The 24,556-nt window shown below is 44.2% G+C and overlaps 1 protein-coding gene across 1 annotated transcript; it reads left to right on the top strand.

The window, feature by feature from the left end:
• The first annotated feature begins 170 nt into the window (after positions 1-170).
• On the top strand, positions 171-21,939 carry LOC308314928 (glycerol-3-phosphate dehydrogenase [NAD(+)], cytoplasmic). The gene is made up of 8 exons (XM_080762740.1): positions 171-299; positions 5,058-5,235; positions 9,674-9,814; positions 11,183-11,321; positions 15,420-15,532; positions 16,518-16,754; positions 19,419-19,525; positions 19,950-21,939. The coding sequence occupies exons 1-8, from the start codon at positions 256-258 to the stop codon at positions 20,044-20,046; spliced, it is 1,056 nt and encodes a 351-aa protein (XP_080618866.1). The 5' UTR covers positions 171-255; the 3' UTR covers positions 20,047-21,939.
• The last annotated feature ends 2,617 nt before the right edge of the window (positions 21,940-24,556 follow it).

Raw genomic sequence — 24,556 nt, 5'->3', positions numbered from 1 at the left:
AACAATACAAAAAAAACAAAAACAGAACAAATCTACAAGACCACAAAGCGTCGTGACAGCGACGCGGTGTGAGCTTGTACATCTGCAGTGTGTTTCCTCCCCAAAACAGTGGGCGTGTCCGTGTCTGCCCTCAGAGCAGCCAATGGGAACAAAAGCTTCTCTCCGTTGGGTCTGTCTGTCTGTCGCAGCGCAGAGCAGTCACAGAGAGAGAGACTATTAACAGCTGCATCAAGTCTTTTATTTTCAATCTTCACAATGGCAGCTCCCAAGAAAATATGCATCATTGGATCCGGCAACTGGTAAACTGTTATTATTATATTTTGTCGTGTCGTACAGTATATGGTGTGTCTGAAACCTATAAACAGCATGAACCTGCTTCATGTTCTAGGACGTATTTACTGTTTTGGCTAGCATGCAGACTGTAGTAGGCTATACTGTCTGAACTCTGAACACATGACATTACTGCAGTTACTAAGTAACCAAACAGTTCTGACTACTAGGCTGTGCATGAACCAGCGTAATAACATTGGGGCAAATGGGCGTCGGGATCACGTGCTAATTAAGTAGCGTTAATTAAAACTAATACTGTCAGTTTGTAAAAGTTGATAAAGCTGCCTGCAGAAGAAAAAAAATGCTTACGATCCCTGACTTCGTTCAGGTTGCAGGCATGGGCATTTGGGCTTTGGAATCACTCCTCGAATCACGATCTTTCCTCTACTAAATATGCTAATACCGACCGTACATAACCGGTATTTGTTGCTACTGTCTGTACAGATGTCTGTCAAAAGCACACATTCCAGTGTGTGCAAAGCAAAGTTTAAACGTATATGTTTCTTTTCCCTTTTTACCGATCCTTTATGATGAATTCCTGTTCTGTTCTTTGGCTATATAGAATAGAAGTGTCTATTTGTATAGAACGTCTCTAAATGTTTTGATGAATTGAACAAGGTGGACCCTCTTATAAACAAGTGTAATGCTTCATTATTGGGTCGTCCACTCACAGTTAACAGTCTTTGTATTGAGTTGTGCTCGGAATGTACTGTAATTCTGCAAACTGTTAATGGTAAATATTTCAATCAATCAATCACACTTTGTCCTGCATATTGTGCATAATGGTGATGGATGGAGCCTGCGTGTGATGCATTGTTGAATCATGGTTGATGACTGTAGTATCTGGGCATTATAATACTATTATACTACACATGTTTAGGACGTATAGTAGACTGGACCCTGGTGGTGGTGGGCCGTGGTCGCACTCCGACGGAGGTCCAGTTGGCACGTTGTTGGTGCCTCTGTGCACGCCGCTGTACTGCGATCAACAGCCAGGAGGGACTCTAGTGCTGGTGGTTTGATGTCACACTTCTGCAGGAGGGTTTTAACATGGTCCTTGTACCACTTTTTGCCGAACCCCCAGCAGACCTTTGACAGTCTAGACTAGTATCTGTCGGGGGTAAACGGTGGGCTGGCTTACGGATCACATGCCCGACCCGTCTGAGGTGTTTTTGGCCAAGGGGCCAGCTGTGATGCTGGGTGTGTTGGTGCAGTCATATGAATGTCGGTATAATAGGGCACTCTGTCTGCCCAGAGAGGGGCACTCTGTCTGCCCAGAGAGGGGCACTCTGTCTGCCCAGAGAGGGGCACTCTGTCTGCCCAGAGGGGCACTCTGTCTGCCCAGAGAGGGGCACTCTGTCTGCCCAGAGAGGGGCACTCTGTCTGCCCAGAGGGGCACTCTGTCTGAACCAGAGGGGCACTCTGTCTGCCCAGAGAGGGGCACTCTGTCTGCCCAGAGGGGCACTCTGTCTGCCCAGAGAGGGGCACTCTGTCTGCCCAGAGAGGGGCACTCTGTCTGAACCAGAGGGGCACTCTGTCTGCCCAGAGAGGGGCACTCTGTCTGCCCAGAGAGGGGCACTCTGTCTGCCCAGAGGGGCACTCTGTCTGCCCAGAGAGGGGCACTCTGTCTGCCCAGAGAGGGGCACTCTGTCTGCCCAGAGGGGCACTCTGTCTGCCCAGAGAGGGGCACTCTGTCTGCCCAGAGAGGGGCACTCTGTCTGCCCAGAGGGGCACTCTGTCTGCCCAGAGAGGGGCACTCTGTCTGCCCAGAGAGGGGCACTCTGTCTGCCCAGAGAGGGGCACTCTGTCTGCCCAGAGAGGGGCACTCTGTCTGCCCAGAGGGGCACTCTGTCTGCCCAGAGAGGGGCACTCTGTCTGCCCAGAGGGGCACTCTGTCTGCCCAGAGAGGGGCACTCTGTCTGCCCAGAGGGGCACTCTGTCTGAACCAGAGGGGCACTCTGTCTGCCCAGAGAGGGGCACTCTGTCTGCCCAGAGGGGCACTCTGTCTGCCCAGAGAGGGGCACTCTGTCTGCCCAGAGGGGCACTCTGTCTGCCCAGAGAGGGGCACTCTGTCTGCCCAGAGGGGCACTCTGTCTGAACCAGAGGGGCACTCTGTCTGCCCAGAGAGGGGCACTCTGTCTGCCCAGAGAGGGGCACTCTGTCTGCCCAGAGGGGCACTCGGTCTGAACCAGAGGGGCACTCTGTCTGCCCAGAGGGGCACTCTGTCTGCCCAGAGGGGCACTCTGTCTGCCCAGAGAGGGGCACTCTGTCTGCCCAGAGGGGCACTCTGTCTGAACCAGAGGGGCACTCTGTCTGCCCAGAGGGGCACTCTGTCTGCCCAGAGGGGCACTCTGTCTGCCCAGAGAGGGGCACTCTGTCTGCCCAGAGAGGGGCACTCTGTCTGCCCAGAGAGGGGCACTCTGTCTGCCCAGAGAGGGGCACTCTGTCTGCCCAGAGAGGGGCACTCTGTCTGCCCAGAGAGGGGCACTCTGTCTGCCCAGAGGGGCACCCTGCCCTGTCTGCCCAGAGGGGCACTCTGTCTGCCCAGAGAGGGGCACTCTGTCTGCCCAGAGAGGGGCACTCTGTCTGCCCAGAGAGGGGCACTCTGTCTGCCCAGAGGGGCACTCTGTCTGCCCAGAGAGGGGCACTCTGTCTGCCCAGAGAGGGGCACTCTGTCTGCCCAGAGGGGCACCCTGCCCTGTCTGCCCAGAGGGGCACTCTGTCTGCCCAGAGAGGGGCACTCTGTCTGCCCAGAGAGGGGCACTCTGTCTGCCCAGAGAGGGGCACTCTGTCTGCCCAGAGAGGGGCACTCTGTCTGCCCAGAGAGGGCACTCTGTCTGCCCAGAGAGGGGCACTCTGTCTGCCCAGAGAGGGGCACTCTGTCTGCCCAGAGAGGGGCACTCTGCTGTCTGCCCAGAGGGGCACTCTGTCTGCCCAGAGAGGGGCACTCTGTCTGCCCAGAGGGGCACCTTGTCTGCCCAGAGGGGCACTCTGTCTGCCCAGAGGGGCACTCTGCTGTCTGCCCAGAGGGGCACTCTGCTGTCTGCCCAGAGGGGCACTCTGTCTGCCCAGAGGGGCACCCTGCCCTGTCTGCCCAGAGGGGCACTCTGTCTGCCCAGTTCAAACCCAGGATAATCTTGGCCTCTAGACGTTTCATATACCTCTGGTAGGGTGTCAGACAGTCAGATATTCCAGATATTCATGAGGCAGTAAAAGCAGTATGGGTCAGTGCAGTCCGGGTCAGTGTCCGCCTGTCCGGGGACCCCCAGTGGTCCTTGAGGGGGCTCCAGGTGGTCCCCAGCATAATGATAGAGAGTTGGTAACCAAATGGACCCCTTATTAGATGTTTTACTCAAAAGAATATTCTTTCGTTTTGGGTCTGCGAGGCAAACTGGCTTAAATGGTGAAGTGATAATTGGCCTTGATAAGAAAGGGTTTGAAAACCACAATAATATCTACAGGATAGTGACGAGGAATTTACCATCACCAAAGGACATTTAAATATATTGAAATGTGTCTATACAAACTCAGCTTTGAAGCTCCTCTGAACCACGCTGTGGTAACAACAGAGCTTGACACACACATGGCCCTGGGACCACTTGCTGCTCACCTGTCCCCTACCTTCCCTAGCAAACGTTCCTTTCATTCTCTTTCTGCCCCACCTTCTGGTGCCACATCATCAATAGGTAAAATAGGTGCAGATGTGTATACACAAGGTGAAGCAGTAAAGACAGATATATTAGAATATAATGGTGATCGAGTATGTTTTGTAGTCATGTGATGTATTGGGTATTGAATGGTTGATAAAACATTGTGAGTCACAAGTTCTCACAACATTTATACACAGATTGGATTGGGTGTGTTATTTTTTAATCTGTGGAATGTATGTGGCCATGACAACCACATTCCTCATGGGACTATGGACTTCATTGATTAATGGGGATTTGGATTAAGGAGAGTGAAATGCCAGCCAGGCTGCTGTCACATAAGTTAATTACAATAAACTCTGTCTGGACACTAGCATTGTTATAACATGAGTTTCCTTTTAAATGTATTGTGCTCTGTTTTTACGTCTATTTTACGTCTTCATATTGGTGGGAATTGGTCATACATTAATACAGAAGATTTGGTGGCCTAAGGTGATGTACTGTAAGCCAGAGTGTAATATTAATGCTACAGGTGGTTAATATAAGCGTTAAATAGCTCTATATTCTAATTTCTGATTACTCATTAATATGAGTGTTACAACAAAGCTACTGTATGTAGCTTCCTTCCAGTGAAATAGCTTTGTTGTTGTTGCTAAATCCTGCAGCTGGAAGCCACAGAGTAGACCATTGAATGACACATTGTTGTTGCTAGCTTTTAAACTTCTCTGACTACAATATAGTGTGATTTGAATTTTGAACATTAACCCATTTTGGGGGCGGGAACCCATTTTTGTGTTAGCATTATGTTATGCTTTAGCTATTGAAAAATAGCAGATCTACAAGCTCATAGCGCGCCACCGAGTGGCGCGCTACGAGCTTTATAGGTCTGCTATTTTTGAAAAATCGAAGAACGACTGACATATAGAAACATAGCTTTTTCAGAAAACTGTCAGGATGTAGAAGACATTTTTAGAATCTGATCTCAGGTCAGAATGGGTTAAACTTCTCTGACTACAATATCGTGTGATTTGAACATTAATCCTTGTGTGTGTCACTCTGTCCTTCTTCCAAACATCGCAGGGGTTCGGCCATCGCCAAGATAGTTGGCCTCAACGCGGCTGAGAATCCAAAGTTCGACAACACCGTAAAGATGTGGGTGTTTGAGGAGATGGTGGACGGACGCAAACTGACAGAAATCATCAACACGGACCATGAGAACGTGAAGTACCTCCCTGGAAGGAAGCTGCCGCCCAACGTGGTGAGAAACTGTTTTCTTGTAAAAAAAAAAACAACAAACGCCGTGAAACTGATTGGAATGAATGTCAGCTTTCAGCCTTAATGTTCATTCCTGGAGTTTGATGTCTGTATTATTATCGTCTCGGTCTGGTGGAAACATCAGATGTCAAACTGTTACTTGTGAGGATAAAACATTTAAAGAAAATGGCTAAAATAGCAGACCTACAAGCTCGAAACACGTCGCTTATGAAAGATAATGAATCTATTCTCCTCCAGTGGGTCTCGTACCTTTGAGTGACACTGTAGTATGTTCAAGTAGGGCGTTACATTTATGAAAAAAAGTGAAAGGATGGAGATAAAGAGGTTTCTGCCCGACAGCAACAATATAAAAATATAATAATAATAATACTACACTGGCCACGCCCACTCCACGACCACTCCAACCGCGCCACACACAAATCAGCCAATCGTACGGTAGCTGCAACTCAACGCATTTAGACCAGCGGTTCTCAGTCATTATTGGGTGCGTTCGGAAATGCGCACCGGGAATGTTGTGGTCAGTTTGTTGAGTGTGGTGGCCGGTGACGTCACAGAGTGCGTTCAGTCAGTGTGCCTTATTTACGAACGACCACAGCTGTGACACATTCACACCGGACGACCCCAGCTTCAGGGTATAGTGCCGCTCAGTGCGGGCACTCGGCACACCCGGGAACACACCGAGTGCACTGAATAAACGAACGACAAGAGAGCACACCAGTGCATTCAGGGCGCATTTCCAATCCGAACGCACCCATTAACAAATCACAGAACATGGTTTGTTTGAGGCCAGAGGTCAGAGGTCAGAGGAGAATGATCGGCCAACAGTAACTCAAGTTACCGACCGTTACAACCCAGGTATGCGGTACAGCACAGGGTTCCAACACTGGCACAGGGGAGGGTGTCAGTGATCAGTGCTCTGCTGGCAGAATGGCACAAGTGTGAGAGGGAGGATTTATCTTTAATTAAATGTAAAATTATTTTAAAAACTACACGTATAGTCAATGAAATTAAGTCTTTATGAAAGTTACATCCTTCACATAATTCTACATTCATACAAACTGGCGAGGGAGATAGGTGGGTTATATATGTTCATGTTTTTTAATGTGTGTGTATATACAGTATATATATATATATGAGACAAAAAAGGGACTCCTGCACATCCAAAAAGACCCGTAGGAGGTGCAAGTCTAGTTAGCAGGCATAGACATCAACAAAGAGAAAAACCTTCCAAGGAAGGGACTGCACACTCCAGGGAACAAAGACGGACAATTTACTGCATCAACTTATTTATTAGCACAACTCGTTTCGCCGTGAGCTTCATAGCACCTGATTCTAATAAATAAGTCAATGCAGTAAGTTGTGCGTCTCTGTTCCCTGGAGTATATATACATGGTATGGTATGGTATGGCACACTGACTATCAAGAAAATAAAAACAAGGCACTTCATGTCAAAGAGGTTGCCGACCCTGCAGTAGAGCGTCTATGAATACTCAACAGGTCAAGCCAGATATAGGTTACTTACAGCAGTAGAAGTTTGGCTACTCCTGTCAGCTAAGAACAAAAAACTGAGGCTACAATTCACACTGGTTTGAGGCCTTCTTTGTGGACTGTAGAGATGAATCTTCCACACACACGCATGCACGCACGCGCGTAGACCTGCAAATACACACTCTTCCTATTCCTAACATGCCCTGTGTCAGCAGCTGTTGTAGGCTAGATGAAAAGGCAAAAATAGAAGTTTCATTAAAGGGGGATCAAATAACGTTTACATCCATTCAGAAACTGACTCTGGGGTTGATGAGCCAGGAGCAATAATACAAACTAAAATGAATAACTATTTCAACTGGAGGGTTGAGTGCTATTATAATAACCGCTGTCGGTTAGAAACCTCTTGAAATCTCCATATTAAAACTTATTGTGTTTTTGACTGGTGGTGCAACCACCCTATGGGACTAGTGGTGCAACCACCCTATGGGACTAGTGGTGCAACCACCCTATGGGACTAGTGGTGCAACCACCCTATGGGACTAGTGGTGCAACCACCCTATGGGACTAGACTAGTGGTTCCAAGGAACAGCAATGTCCCTCTGGGACTATGTCACTCACTGTGACCCAATGTCCCTCTGGGACTATGGGACTATGTCACTCACTGTGACCCAATGTGACTATGGGACTATGTCACTCACTGTGACCCAATGTCCCTCTGGGACTACGGGACTATGTCACTCACTATGTCCCAATGTCCCTCTGGGACTATGGGACTATGTCACTCACTATGTCCCAATGTCCCTCTGGGACTATGGGACTATGTCACTCACTGTGACCCAATGTTTAGAGTACCAGTAGGGGCAAAAGTGGCGCTGTTGTGCCAGAAACACAGAGAGAGAGAGAGAGAGAGAGATAGTGTTGCACTTTTGCCTGCTAATTACAGAGAGAGAGAGAGAGAGAGAGAGAGGCAGGGGGAGAGGGGTGAGGGGAGTTGCACCACTCAGTTCACACAGGTTTCTTTAGTAAATAACTGACTTGAGATCATACTACAGCGTAACGCGAAGGCATAAAAGAATAGCAGGGTCCACAATATCGAATCGCACCGCAAAGCGATGCATTTCAAACTTAGAGTGCTCTAGATCTGCTACTGTTGAATCTCCACCCAACCCAACAGAGACCATCGGTGTACAGTACTTCATAATAGAACACTAACAGAGACGACCGATGTACAGTACTTCATAATAGAACACTAACAGAGACCATCGATGTACAGTACTTCATAATAGAACACTAACAGAGACCATCGATGTACAGTACTTCATAATAGAACACTACTCCCTTCCAAAAAGCGACTCCAGAGCATCAAATCTCACACCACCACCCGTCTCAGTAACAGTTTCTACCCCCAGGGGGCAGTCAGGCTGCTGAACAGCTGACCTTGAACTGTATTGCAACTGTTTTGTCACTTCACTTGCACTTTTCTTTTCCTGTTTTTGGTCTTTTCTTGCACTATAGATGTTTGTTTATGTCCTGTGTATGTAAGACTGAGAGTGCTCTGAGCAAAACAAATTTCATTGTATTTAATTATACTCTGTATCTATGCACATGACAAATGAACCTGAACCTGAACCTGAACATCAGGGTGATAGCAGCCCTAACCTTTGTCATACATCCTGTATTTGGGTTAAAACGGAACAGATTGTTTTGGGAAAATCTGTGTCTTCACTGCGTTTCAGGAACGGGTTGTACCTTTCACTGTGTCCTGGCCTCAACCCTATAGCAGTGATGGAAACAGTACTTAGATACAGTATTTTACTGAAGTAAAAATAGCACCACACAGTGTACTGTGCGCTCCTGTCCTGCAAGACCTGTATTCATCATTTTACTTGGGTAAAAGTAAACAAGTATTGCAATCAAATATATACTTGAAGGACCAAACATACTCCGTCTTAAAATAAGGAATAAGGATAAATAAGTAAAATGTCTGTCCTGCCCGGTTCCAGTGGCTGGAGCAACTGAAAATTGATCGTTTTTCACTTTCCCAAAGTATACGCTGTTTATTTTAGCGTTTTTACGTCACCATAGTTACAGCCCCTCAAGCTATGGGATGAATTAATCAAACCCCGCACAGGCCACTGCCAGATAGACACACAGTGCACGGCCACTCTGTTTCATAATCCAGTTTTAAGGGGATAAGGTGAAAGAGGACAAAATAGAGTCCGCAACACTGGTATGAAAACCACCCATCGTATGGTATAGTCACCACCCATCGTTAGAGAGCCAATCAGTTGTACCCCTTCCTGTATAAAGGTCCCTGTCACACTATTCCTGAAGAAAAATCCGACCTAAGGGATCGAATCAAATAAACCAGTGGAGCTGAGTTTTCATACCAGTGTTGCGGACTCTATTGCATCCTCTTGTCCAGCACCTGGGCTAGAGTGGAGGTGCATGCACCTCAGGTGCATGCTCTATTACCTTCGTTAGGTGATAAGGTGACCACCAAAAACTACAACATGACGTCACGTCCCACGGTGGTAAGCGACTCACCGCTCACCCAAACACATGTCTCTGTTTTTACTATAACCACCACCGTTTCGGTGGTCACCGTATCACCTAAAACTTTAGCATGAATAGGCCTTTTCTTTTACACATAGAGAACGCTGCAAACTTATAAATGATGTAATTTACAGCCCGTGTCCACACACTGCGTTCTACAAGCGGGAGGGAGGGCACTTTGGATGTCTTCATGGCGACGCAGCGACCGGTCACACTTGCGGCCTTTGCGTGTGTGTCTAATCCACGTTGTGTTATTACTACTAGCACACATAGCTTCGCTCAAACGGTTCAATGCGCGCGTGTCAAATGTTATCGTGAGGCCGATGGCCCGATGCACACCTTAAGCAAATGTACTTAATAATAATGACCTTTCCTAGGTTGCCGTTGCAGACCTGTTGGAGTCGTCCTGTGATGCAGACATCCTGATCTTCGTCATCCCTCACCAGTTCATCGGTAGAGCGTGTGACACCATGAAGGGGAAGATAAAGACCGACGCGCTGGGACTGAGTCTCATCAAGGTTGGTCTGAACACTGAACGTCAATCATCTAAACAGGAAAAGGACAGAAAAGAAAACCTAAATGGTTCAAAATCTTACAACATTTTCGATAAAAAATAATAATAGCAGATGTACAAGCTTGCACGAGGCTGAGTGATGCACTGTGAGAGTGTAGATGTGCTATTTGTTTCAAATAGCCAACAAGATCATGTGGTTAAAATGATTGTGATGCTGTATTAGCACATTTTGTTGAGAGTTGTTCTGGTCTGCCCCCCCTACACGACATCCCTTCACTGAAAATAGCAGATTTACAAGCTCCCAACTGTCACACTGTGATATAGGCTGTGGCTGTGAGCTTGTACTGTATGTAGATCTGCCATTTTCAGCAAATAGGGATGAATATAGAAGCTCGGGTTAATCACACAAAGATTAGGTGGCCCCCCCTGTAGTAACTCTGAGGACCCCCTAGGGGTCCCCTGTAGTAACTCTGAGGACCCCCTAGGGGTCCCCTGTAGTAACTCTGAGGGGTCTCGGACACCCTGTTGAAGTTAGAGTATAGTGCATGTACTGTCACGATTGGCAGGAGATAGAACCCAAATGCAGAAGCCACAAGCAGGAAAGTTCAAATTAACTTATTTATTAATTCCAACAAAGATTACAAAGGTTGCAAGCAGAAACTCAGGGAAGCAAAATAGACAGTTCAAACTCAAAACAGGGATGCAAAACAGTTCAAAAGTCCAAAAAGCAAACCTTACACGAAGTGTAATGTCCAAAAATACCAAAATCTCACAGAGGCACAGGACGAAGAAAGAACTGCAAGGAAACATCTCAGGAACAGAATAGTATGTACGTACTGGCAGTGTTTGTGTGGAATGAGTCCAGTCTTATGGGGAGCAGGATGATTGGAGCAGTGTCCTCAGGTGTGAAAGGGGCGTGGCACTGTGGGGATAATGAGGGAGTGTGAGCAGGTGTGTGGCAAGCACTGAGAGAAGGAATGGAATGTGGGAGTGGCTGACATGGAGACATGGTCTGTAGGGAGACAGACAGGCTTTATTTGTATTAATAATTAATACATTAGTAATGACATCCACTGGTCCCAACAGTTAGGGTGGGTAGCCTACAATACATGCAAAGGACAAATGTCAGTGATAAAATACCCAAAAGGCAGGTAGGGACTAAATTATTATTAATAATCTTTATTTAGTTTCCACATTTTTGTTACATTTCATATTGTCGCTGTCGGTTCTAAATTCAGGGTGTGGACGATCTGTCTGTAGCTCATAAGTCTCATGTTCTCTCCTCCAGGGTCTGTCTGTAGCTCATATACGTCTCATGTTCTCTCCTCCCAGGGTGTGTCTGTAGCTCATAAGTCTCTGTTCTCTCCTCCAGGGTGTGGACGAGGGCCCTGACGGCCTGAAGCTCATCAGCGACGTCATCCACGACAAGCTGGGCATCACCATGAGTGTTCTGATGGGAGCCAACATCGCCAACGAGGTGGCTGACGAGAAGTTCTGCGAGACCACCATTGGTTAGCTATAGTTATATTATTCATACTTTCTTCACACACCCTTTGCTTGATGGTGGCTATTAGAGGATTGTTGTAAAATGCAGCACAGCTTGCCTTAAACACCCAACCGAATGCATTGCTTTGGCTGGTAGATTATGGCAGCCGTTTCGACGGAAAATCAACCGATAATTCCCAGTAGGTTACTTATTACACCGATCTTATCTTATCTTATCTAGCCGTCTGGAGCCTACTGGCTGCGACTGGCGTTGATGATAACACGTTAACCGATCTTATCGGTCTAGTCAGGTCTACTGGACATGATAACACGTTAACCGATCTTATCGGTCTAGTCAGGTCTACTGGGCATGCTGGGAGCCTACTGAAAACGACAAGCCTCCTCATATCCTCCCCTAAACCTAAACGCAATGTCGCAGCACGGTCCTAATATTAACACATTCTGACCTGAGATCAGATTCATACGAGGTTTCCACTGGACACACACTGGTCTGATTAACCCCATTCTGACCTGAGATCAGATTCTAAAAAATGTCAGTCGTTCTTCGAATTTTCAAAAATAGCAGACCTACAAGCTCGTAGCGCGCCACTCGGTGGCGCGCTATGAGCTTGTAGATCTGCTGTTTTTCAATAGCTAAAGCTTAACATAGTGCTAACACCAAAATGGGTTCCCGTTCAGAATGGGTTAACGCATGTTCGCCAAACTTAATCCTGTCGTTTTTTTTATTCTTTTCAGTCAGCAGAGCATGCCCATACTCCTCGTCGAAAACAATCGTACTGATCCTAAGTGATCACTGCGGTCTAGTCTGTTGATAACAGTCGAATCGGGTGATTATGGAGACTACCCAGCCACTCTGGCGTGTAAAAATATTAGACCACTTCCTGAATATTAGAATTTTCGAGAAATAGCTTCTGCGGTCCGTTTGTAACTATCATTCGATAATGTGGTGCATTTACAGGACCAGTCAAACGATCTCACCTCGTCCTTACAGTAAATGAGTGCATGTCAGAAACGCCCGGCAAGTGTCCTAAATCATGGAAAATAAGTGTTTTCAGTGCACTGTTGTAAGCATAAAGGGAGTAACGTGCCAAAAGAGAGTGAATGATGCCTAGCAATTTGAAACGTTGCCAGCATGTAGATCAGTTCTCTCTGGAAGACGCCACTACGCAGAGAGAGGGCTCTCTCAGTGAAAAGTGACAACACTGTCAATCGACAGAGGGGCTGATCTCTCTCTCACACACACACACACACACACACACACACACACACACACACACACACACACACACACACACACACACACACACACACACACACACACACACACACACACACACACACACACACACACACACACACACACACACACACACACACACACACACACACACACACACACACACTAATCATTTTTATATTTACTTCAGAGCGGCAGACAGTGTTTGAGGTGTGTCTACATTGAATTGCAGTTTGCTCGGTCATTAAATGATAAGTGTTTGACTCTGATAGGCTGTATCACCATGCCCCAGACCTCCCAACAGGGCTTTGATCTCACAACCCTCGTGGGTTTGTCAACTCGAAACTTATTATGTTTATGCTATTCATTGAAAACGGATAGTATAGTTGTTGTTGTTGTCGGGCACAAACCTCTTATCTCCACAATGGAACTTTTTGTGTTTTTTGTCTTTTTTGTTGTTGTAAATTAGCATACTTTATCATACCACTGTATCATTCAAAAGCATCAAAAGTAGCAGATCTGCAAGCTGTAGACGCAGTGAAAAGCGTCTCGTTCTGAGCTTGTAGATCTTTAATACTGTACAAGGCAATATACCCCAAACGCTACTTATCACATTTAGCTGGTAAAATGTATGCCTGACTGGTTAGTGTTTTTATTTTTATTTTATCTACCAACCACTATAGCTGATAAGCCAAACATGTTGTGTCACATCCCTGCTGGCATGTCACATTTTTCAGGTCAGGGTCCGTTAGTGTTTTGTCAGAGACTCACTCCCTACATGCGTCACACTACAGCGTCACACAAAAGCACCAAAGGTAGCAGATCTGCAAGCTCAAAACACGGCCCAAAAGCGACGCGTTTTGAGCTTGTAGATCTGCTAGTTTTAGACATAATGAGGTTTACACCCGACAGAGACAAAATAACACCTATTGACTCAGGATACTAATACAGTCTTTTGCTCTGTAAAATAACACCTATTGACTCGGGATACTAATACAGTCTTTTGCTCTGTAAAATAACACCTATTGACTCAGGATACTAATACAGTCTTTTGCTCTGTAAAATAACACCTATTGACTCAGGATACTAATACAGTCTTTTGCTCTGTAAAATAACACCTATTGACTCAGGATACTAATACAGTCTTTTGCTCTGTAAAATAACACCTATTGACTCAGGATATTAATACAGTCTTTTGCTCTGTAAAATAACACCTATTGACTCAGGATACTAATACAGTCTTTTGCTCTGTAAAATAACACCTATTGACTCAGGATATTAATACAGTCTTTTGCTCTGTAAAATAACACCTATTGACTCAGGATACTAATACAGTCTTTTGCTCTGTAAAATAACACCTATTGACTCAGGATACTAATACAGTCTTTTGCTCTGTAAAATAACACCTATTGACTCAGTATACTAATACAGTCTTTTGCTCTGTAAAATAACACCTATTGACTCAGGATACTAATACAGTCTTTTGCTCTGTAAAATAACACCTATTGACTCAGGATACTAATACAGTCTTTTGCTCTGTAAAATAACACCTATTGACTCAGGATACTAATACAGTCTTTTGCTCTGTAAAATAACAAGCGGCTTCATTTCATCTTGTAAAAGGAAAGGTAGTATAGTGTCTGGTCACTGGGGAGGGGGCTTCACCCAGCTGATGACTGCTGAGATGGTTAGATCTAGGTCTTTTCCAAGGTGCCAACGTGCCTTGTGTGTGCGTGAATGTAAAGCACTTTGGATAACGGTGCTGTAAAGGCAGTCTGTGGGACACATGCTCAAAAGACAATTCATAAACAATGAATAATGAGGCAACACAAGATATCAGAGTTCTAGAGTATAAGCATTTTACTCGAGTAAGGAGAAAGACTTACATGACCTGTTCATGTATGGAAACCCCAGTCTGACTCCCAGAATGGAGAAAGACTACAGCTTTTATAGCTCAGTCCCACACAACCAACCCCCAACATAATATAGCCTCAAGGCATTCACCAAATGGGACAGTGACGTCATAAACAACAGCCGAACAGCACCAAACTGTAACTTCTGTAACTTGGAGTATTATTAGATGTTTATCCCTAAATTTCCACGACAGTGCTATATACATGCACCATTTACCACTCTGTTATGGGACACTTCAGCGCATATAAAGGGTTGAACTGGCTACCTTCCAGTTCCCCAGGCGGCCTTTATACCCAGTCAGCTACTGCCCCTATATAGTAGACCCTATAGGAGGCCTTCCTCTTTCTCTGTGCAGTCAAATACTTTCTCTGTGCAGAGGGTGTAAAGAATAAGATTGTGTGCTGAAAGATAGGCAGCCAATACCCTCATACTTAACTAGACTAACTATACTTCTCCAAAGTGAGTGCCCACAGCCACAACACTAGAGGGACCGTTCATGATGATGATCCTGGACAGTAGGCTACCACCCAAATGTAGGACAAACATGGGACAATTCTCAGTCTACAGTACTATACTCTAATGCCCTGACAGCATCCATTAAAAGGATGTGTAACATTGTGTTCTGTTCTTTCAAAATTGGCCTGGAAAAAAAACATCTATCAGGAGACCAAAAGGGGAGGCAATATTGTCCCCGCGCGTCTCTCATGTTTGTATTTGTGTATTTATGTATTAGTGTTAATGTTGTATCTGCTATGTTGATTAATTGAATACAGGTACATAGGACCACAATGGAAATGTGTCCCCAGGATTTATATTTTTTTGTGTAATCCTTTTTAGCCTTAATGTCTGACCGTACCACGTGCTGTTTACATTTGTGTCTAATAATATTAAAGTATTAAATCAAAAAAGGGTGTAAATAAAAATAAAATAAAACATGACTTTCTGTGTGCAGGGTGTAAGAATAAGGACAATGGCGTTCTGCTGAAGGAACTGATGCAGACCAAGAACTTCCGGGTCACCGTGGTGGAAGAGTGTGATGTGGTGGAAATCTGTGGAGCCCTGAAGGTTAGCTACTGTTGTTGTATGACGTAAAGTATAGGCCAGGGCAGTCATTTATGATTTACCCCTGTAAATGAACGCCCTGGCCTACTTTGTTGTCCCCAGATGATTAGCAGCTCAAATGTGATTTTTTTGGGGGTCTGAAAAGTTTTGAGAACTACTGAATTAACCCATTCAAACCAGGAGGATCTAATCTTTTTTTTTTTTACGTTGGCTATTAAAAAATAGATGCACAAGCAATATGAGCCGCTTGAGCATCACTGCTATACCGGTACCAACATTTGTTTTTTAGAAACTTAATGAATGAAACGGGCATTGTGATAATTCTTTATCAGTCAGTGCTCACCATCCTGGTCTCTCTCCCCCTCCAGAACATCGTGTCGGTTCTGTAGTTAGAGCTCACCATCCTGGTCTCTCTCCCCTCTCCAGAACATCGTAGCGGTGGGCGCGGGGTTCTGTAGTTAGAGCTCACCATCCTGGTCTCTCTCTCTCCTCTCCAGAACATCGTAGCGGTTCTGTAGTTAGTGCTCACCATCCCCGTCTCTCTCTCCCCTCTCCAGAACATCGTGGAGGTTCTGTAGTTAGTGCTCACCATCCTGGTCTCTCTCTCCCCTCTCCAGAACATCGTGGAGGTTCTGTAGTTAGTGCTCACCATCCCGGTCTCTCTCTCCCCTCTCCAGAACATCGTGGCGGTTCTGTAGTTAGTGCTCACCATCCCCGTCTCTCTCTCCCCTCTCCAGAACATCGTGGCGGTTCTGTAGTTAGTGCTCACCATCCCCATCTCTCTCTCCCCTCTCCAGAACATCGTGGCGGTTCTGTAGTTAGTGCTCACCATCCCCGTCTCTCTCTCCCCTCTCCAGAACATCGTAGCGGTGGGCGCGGGGTTCTGTAGTCAGTGCTCACCATCCTGGTCTCTCTCTCCCCTCTCCAGAACATCGTGGCGGTTCTGTAGTTAGAGCTCACCATCCCCGTCTCTCTCTCCCCTCTCCAGAACATCGTGGCGGTGGGCGCGGGGTTCTGCGACGGCCTGGGCTTCGGGGACAACACCAAGGCGGCGGTGATCCGGCTGGGCCTGATGGAGATGATCGCCTTCGCCCGCCTCTTCTGCACGGCGGGGCCCGTCTCCTCCGCCACCTTCCTGGAGAGCTGCGGCGTGGCCGACCTCATCACCACCTGCTACGGCGGGCGCAACCGCAAGGTGGCCGAGGCCTTCGCCAAGACGGGGAAGGTGAGAGAGAGAGAGAGCCGTTCTTCTGACTGACACGCCGATAGACGTTTGGAAATGTGTTTTGTTTTGTGTTCTGTGTCAGGAATGAATTACGGAGTTTATAGGACCCAAAAGCAGGCAACCAGATGCAGAGTAGATTATCTTCAAGGTGTTTATTTGACTATAAATCAGGGGTATTCCAAAAGGCAAAACATAGGCAACATCAGGCACAAAACTCACTCGACAAAGGTCTACAGACCCAACAAGGACACACACTGCAAACAAAGGGCTTAAGTAGACAGGGGTAACAACAGGACACAGGTGAACTCAAAATACAATCAAACACAGGATAGGCTAACAGGCAAACAGAACACAGGTGACTAGAATACAATAATCAATCAGGTAGGTAAGACAGAACAGGAAACACCAACAAGAGGAGGCAGGAAAGCACAGAACGATACTACAAAACAAGACACAGCCAAAACAACAACAGAGTAACAGTAAACCAAAACCAAACACCACAAGGCCAAATACAGTCCAAAACCTAATTAGGATTTAGGACTGTCATAAGTGTTCAAAGGCATCACACATGACAAGCGCTTTCTTTCTTTAACGTTCAAGGCATTACATTCAAGGTATTACAGAACATGAACTAAACACAAAATGGTCATGTCATAATAAGAGTTCAGGGTTTGGAGCCATAGTCAAGGCTCAAACACAAAGGCAGAGGAGTGGGCCGTGACAGTCAGTGCTGTATCTTATTTATTATCAGTGGTTCCCAATACTTTTATAGCACCAGACCCAAAAGAGAAATGTGATGTTTTCCCCCCCAAAACTAGTGAAAATAGCCAATCACCAATTTATGGAATTTATTCAATTTTATTTAAATTAATTTGTTTATAAAAAAAAATCGAAACATGTTTGAGTTTTTGAATTCATGAAAATTATAATTTTGAAAGCAAAATGCAGGAAACCAAAACCAAAAGAGATATTAACTTTGTGACTATTTTCAAAAGATTTTGTTGACATTCTAAATTACCTTTTGGGACTTTATGTACATTTTGATACCAATACTTTTTGTACTTTTTTGAATTTCGGACTTTTACTTGCAACACTTTTCCCACCATTGAATGTGTGCCAACATCTCTCTCTCTCTCTGGGAATTCTGTCTGCATGGCCGGGTGAAGTATGGAGACATCTTGAAGAACACTGTGCTGATTGTTGCACTGATGGAGTAACAACTCATGGTGTCGTCATGGAGGGGTTCAATAGGGTTAGGGGTGGCATCTGTGTCACTGGCTAAAAAAAAAGACATGGCACTGTTGAAGATGAGATTATGGCGATCCCATAATCTAGATTCTACAATTTGTGTTATGAAAATTAACCCATTTTGACCTGAGATCAGATTTAAAAAAAAAGTCTTCTAAATCCTGACCGTTTTCTGAAAAAGCTATGTTTCTGTCAGCCGTTCTTCGATTTTTCAAAAATAGCAGAGTGCCGCGCTATGAGCTTGTAGATCTGCTATTTTTCAATAGCTAAAGCACAACATAATGCTAACACCAAAAGGGGTTCCCGCCCAGAATGGAGCCACTGTGCTACACTAAATGGAACAGAGCTTTATTGGCATTAGAAAAACAAACATTTACATTGCCAAAGCAAGTGTCACAATACAAAATGAGATATTAGTATATACAGTTGGAGGGGGTACAGCATTTTGTAAACAGAGCTATGTCACATTGCATCGTTATGTACTTTTTTGAGACAAATGGCAGCATTTTTCTCAGGACTATTTAAATAGTATACATACATCTCAGATTTAAGATCTGTTTAAAGGTAGCAGCTCTGTTTACATGTGCGTTTGTGAATGGTCTACTTGGTGCAACCGTACGGTACAGATAGCAGTCCTTAGGGTCTGTGTTCCATTGGCTAACCATGTTGTCACAACGGTTCACAGATCTTGCTGCTGTGTTTGCACATTGTTGGATTTCTCCCAATGGCTATGGGAGTTTCTTTTTTGTCATGGGTCATAGTTTCAAACTCCCGTTGGGTGTGTGTAATCTGTGGGAAGGACAGTATGTGTATAATAAATTATGTCTTGTATTGAAGATGCATTTGTTTCTCTGGCACAAAAGGGGGAAATAAAAGCGAAATGTACATATATCGGTATCAGTATCGGCTAAATTGTCATTTTAAACATCGGTATCGGGCAAGAATGTCCATATCGGTGCATCCCTAGTTGTAATGAATAAAATATGTACGGTTTAGTCCTTCATACTGATAATAATACACCTATAATGGTAATGTTGGTAATGCAAAAAACTCACGGCCAAAAATACGGCGAGTGGCGCACTACGAGTTTGTAGGTAGGTCTGCTATTTATTTATTTTTTGGTGCAAAGCTTTGAATATATATTCTTTCAAAGCGAACATTTTTAACTCAAATCTTTGCTTCTGGGGGAGGTGGTCCCTGAAACAATAACACATTTTCAGATGGGGGTCAGCGGCCAATTTCATATATTTTTGGGGGTCCTTGACATGAAATATTGAGAACCACTGATATAGAAACATGACGTTTTTCAGGAAAAAAAATGACTTTTTTAAAAAAAATTCGACGTCAGGCCTAAATGGGTTAAAGGACAATTATGGGTTATAAAATAACGACCACCTTGTCTCCTCTCTGTCTCAGTCCATAGAGGAGCTGGAGAAGGAGATGCTAAACGGTCAGAAGCTGCAGGGACCTGCGACCGCTGCTGAGGTGCACACCATCCTTGACAACAAGAAACTCACCGATAAGTAAGTAGTAATTTTTTGCGTGCTCAGGTCTTTCTCTTCGTTCTGATTTTCCAACCGGAATGTACTCTTCCCATTTAGTCGTAGTCAGCTATAATATTAACCCATTCTGAACGGGAACCCATTTTGGTGTTATAGCATCATGTTATGCTTTAGCTATTGAAAAATAGCAGATCTACAAGCTCGTAGCGCGCCACCGAGTGGCGCGCTACGAGCTTGTAGGTCTGCTATTTTTGAAAAATCGAAGAACGACTGACATTTTTATAGAATCTGATCTCAGGTCAGAATGGGTTAATCAGACCAGTGTGTGTCCCAGTGGAAACCTCGTATGAATCTGATCTCAGGTCAGAACGGGTTAATAGCCCTGTCTGTGGTTTGATGGTTGGACACGCGCTACGTTTTTACGCAGACTCTGCTCTTTTCACAGGTTCCCCTTGTTCAACGCCGTCTATCAGATCTGCTACCAGAACCGTCCTGTTGCGGAGTTCATCAGCTGTTTACAGAACCACCCAGAACACATGTGAACATAGAACCACCCATAACACATGTGAACAACACACAGGAACCATCCATAACACATGTGAACAACACACAGGACCATCCATCCATAACACGTGTAAACATTGAACCATCCACCCAGTACACATGTATTGTAAACACTGAAACATCCATCCAGAACATACTGTATGTATGTATGTATAATACATTGAACCGTCCAGAACCACATACTGACCCGGCTGCTCACAGAACCATCCAGAACCACAGGCTCCTTTCCGACGTCCGAACTCTGTTTCGCAAAGAGATCACTACATTTTTATGTCATTCAGAACTTCCGATAACTTTTTCCTTCTTCTTTCGGACACTCCTTCAGCCACAGATTTCCCAACTAGTTGCCGAAAGTCGTCCGAAACCGATTTTGGGTTTTTTTTTACGTCAGGAGCATGCATTGAAACGCATGCATGCACTGAAACAGTGCCTTCTAGCAAGGAATTAATGGTCACCACCAGTTGTCAACCTGTTATTCAATAGATGAGAGATCACCAGTCACTCCACAGCTGAGACGCAGCAAGCCTCCCATCCTCCACTGATGTGTGGAACCACGTCCATCCACTCTCCAGGGAGGTGGAGGTTCCGTTGGACAGTGTGTGTCTGTTCAGCATTTAGTTTAACCACATCATCTGTAGCGTCGTTATTCTGGGCTTGAACATTCGCCACAGATGGCACAGATCTACAAGCTCACAAAATACGAAATTAATAGACGATCACGATTGTGATTTCGGCTGCTTTTTGTTGTTGCCATTTTGGCTTTTTTAGTTTTGAGTAGATTGACTATTTTAGTTTTGCCGTAAGGATTAAGTGATTATAACTGTGGTTATGTTCTTGAAATACGTCCATCAGTCTCTGATGCATGTATGTTGTATGTGATAGTCATTTGGAATCTTTTTCCTAAATAACTGAAATCAGAATGCCGCAAAATATTATATTACAATTTACTAATATTTGCTAATATGGACACTGTAGCCATAGCATCCTAAGGCAGCATTAAACTAGATTTGAGACATTTTCAAATGGCTAACCTTGGCTAAATGTTTGAAGCTTGTAGTCACATTTTTACACGTGATGTGTCGCAATACAACTCAATAAAGTTTAGTTAGAATTGATAGCAAACCAAACTGTGCATTTTGAGCTCAGCAAAGCTGCTGACAAGGCAAAGATACATCTGACTATCGCATGGAGATTGGAATTATCATTAAAGTAGGGCTGGGAAATATATATATATAGTTATGAGATATTGTCTGGGGTTTTGAATATCTTAATATTGTTATATGGCATGTTCTTTTTCTTGTTTTAATTACTCAAACCCTATTTGATACTTTCAAAAATGTACAGCCTACAATGAGAGCTGTTTTTGACAATTTGTGGAAATGTAAAAGAAACCCGATATGTCACCATCGATACAAATATATTGCATTTTTGTCCATGGCCGTCCTCCTATCATACCTTAAGATAATAGTTAACCTTGCCGCCCAATGTAATGCCAACACCTTTTTGTTGTTGAATGTGATACCTCACTTCATCTTTTAATCTTAATCTGCTCATTTTATTGTGATCAATTCCGTACCAGTTCAGTTCCGTGTTTGATATCATGTACTGTGTTAGCCTACTGTGAATGTGCATAGCAACCTTTTTCTTGGGGAAAAAACAGTGCCTTATACAATGTTGTGGTTGCTAAAAGTCTTGGCTTGGTCTGCTGCTTTAGTGAAACCAAAGACTTGATGATTCTCTTTTTAACGTCCTCCTGAAATGCCATTTATTACCACCACCCTGCCTCTTGGATAATGGATACATCACTCGGTGGATGATGTGCAATGTGAAAAATGGCCTTTGAAATAAATGGATTCTATAATGTCATCAAATAGTTTCATTTTGCCGTGCACCGGCCTCGCAGCATCAACTTTGCTTTTGAACCTGTGCCGTGCCGTAGGCCTATATGTCTTAATTATATCATTAATAATCTCATTTCTGGGCTTTGAAGTGGGACCAAGGGCTGTATTCCGCGTGTGTTAAGTACCAGGTATTATTCCCTAACTTGAGTAAACTAAAGACCTGGAGGCGTGGTCAATGCTCTTTGGCCACTCAGAATAGCCAAATGGCATTGATCACGCCGCCTCCAGGTCTTTAGTTTACTCAAGTTAGGTAATAAGACCTGGTACTTAAGACACGCAAAATACAGCCCAAAGTGTCTAAAAAGGCTTAAATATTAAATTAAGTTAGCAAATTTCAAAGACATCACTTTGAACAAATTCCGTATAGTGCATTTTTCAAGTTAAAACCAAACGCAAGTTAAAACAAATTACGTAATACATCAATAAACGGCAGGTACACTTATAATATAATAATTTTTATTTATTGCAAGTTTTAGAAATAATATACAGTAGCTATAGCTTTACAAGTACAGTCAATGACAAAATCCTGTAGGTCTATAAGGACAAAACCAACTGCTTTCTTCTAGACTATTTGAAATTTGGAATGAACTCCAGTAACATAAATAAACCTGGTAAAAAGAAAATAATGTAAACAAAGTAATGCAACTCAAAAGAGGCAGGCTAAGAAACAGACCAGATCAAGAGCTCACTTTAAGCAAGCTCAAAGACTGCTAGTATGAATGTGACGAAGAGAAACCTTCTCTTTGTAAACAACACAGCCAGCTATAATAGCCATTTCCTTGGTCCAAAACGGCGACAAAAAAAAAAAGAAAGTATACAAATTGTATGAAGAAATTTCCAATAACTGCAGTCAAAGCATAGCATGCATCAGAATCACATTGCTTATGTCGTGGTGTAATAGCGACCCCTGGTGGATAAAATGAGAAGGATTTGTATATTTTGTTCTGAGAATCACCCAAGTTAAATACAGGAGTGAACATGTTTTAAAGGAGCACTTTAAACCCATTTTCAACCTTATGTTCATATGATTGGTCACCTCAATGGCTACCTTGTGTGCCTCAGAGGACGACTGTGGACAGTTCCGAAATCTGAAATGACTAAACCTGCCTACTGATGATGTCAGGGCATTGGTATAGGCAAACATGATTTATATATTTATTATTTTTAATGCTATAAAAACATTATATTTCTAGCAAAATCATTTTTAACCACTTAAATGCCGTTTTATACTTAAAAATGGCTGATCGACAAGCTTGTAGATTGGGTATATTTTTGATTTAAAAAGAAAATCGGAGAAAAAAAAGAAAGAAAAAAAATTGGAATCATTCTGAAAATCTTCTCTTATGGGGCCCCTGGCACAAACAAAAATGCAGATGGGGGTCTGTGGCCAAATACAATTTGGGGGTCCTTACCATGAAAAAGTTTGAGAACCGCACAGTGTATGACAATAAGGTTAAACAAAGAATGAAGTCCTCCTTTTAGTAAAATGTGGCTCTGGTGAGACTTGGTGTAGGCAGAATAATGGATTGTGCTGCTCTGCTCCGAGTTGATTTGTTCCCCAAGTTGTTCAATAAGAATCACATTCAATGTGTCCGTCCTCACTAAGACTAAGACCTGGTGGACATCGACAGGGAGCCATTTCATCAGAGCATCCGTTTCGTTCCTCCCTCATTTGGTCCCGAGGACATGCACTGTAACAACAATAACCCAAGTGGCGTCCCTATTTTTTTTATCAAACTATTTTCACAAAAATAACCGATCTACAAGCTCACGACCCATTGTGAAGGTTGTAGATTGGCCATTTGCTAAAAACCCACAGTCTAAATGGGTCTTACGTAGTTAAATGTTAGAATGTTAATGATGATACTAAAAATGCTATGGCTACGACAAAGCAATGTTTACGGTTGTTAATTATAATTATTACATTACTATATTATTATATTACTATATTGTCGTACTGTATATTGTGTTTCAAATTCCTACTAATAAAAGACCTGGTCTAATATATATAAGCTCTGATGAACTGGCTCCAGGGAACTGTGGAGGGACAACAAACAGTTCCTGAGAACTACAACAATCAGGGGTCGTGTCCACAGAAAAGGGCTTTTGTTTTTAGCTGCCTGCAGCGCCTCCTGACTGCCATAAACTAGCTATGGTAAAGACGTGCTGCTAGCTCCGTAGCACTCCTCACACAGAGCCAGCGTCGCGTTTCAGTGTGGTTTTTTTAGGGAGGTGGTTTTGGGTGGAGCCACGCATGCAGGGTTCCCACTTCCCACACATTTCCAAGGACTGTCTAAAGAGGACGAGACGCGAAGACCGTACGGGCGACGCCATGTTGCTCCATGGAAGGAAGGAAGGAAAGAAACATGCACAGTTTGAGACCAAGGAAGCTGAACGCGGAAGTGTTGGCTGCATATAGCCCATTGCGCATGTTTCTTTCCTTCCATGGACCACCGTCGGACCGCGTCTCGTCCTCTTTAAACAGTCCTTGCACATTTCTAACAATGCATTTTCAAATGCTTTTCCAAATAATTTGATCTCATTTCCAGGCCTAGAACAATCATACAGCGCAGTAACACGACTAAGG

This window comes from Protomyctophum bolini, assembly GCF_963924005.1.
Source record: "Protomyctophum bolini genome assembly, chromosome: 5".
Taxonomy (NCBI): domain Eukaryota; kingdom Metazoa; phylum Chordata; class Actinopteri; order Myctophiformes; family Myctophidae; genus Protomyctophum; species Protomyctophum bolini.
The sequence above is the reverse complement of the archived record's forward strand: the minus strand, read 5'-3'. Positions and strand labels throughout refer to the sequence as shown.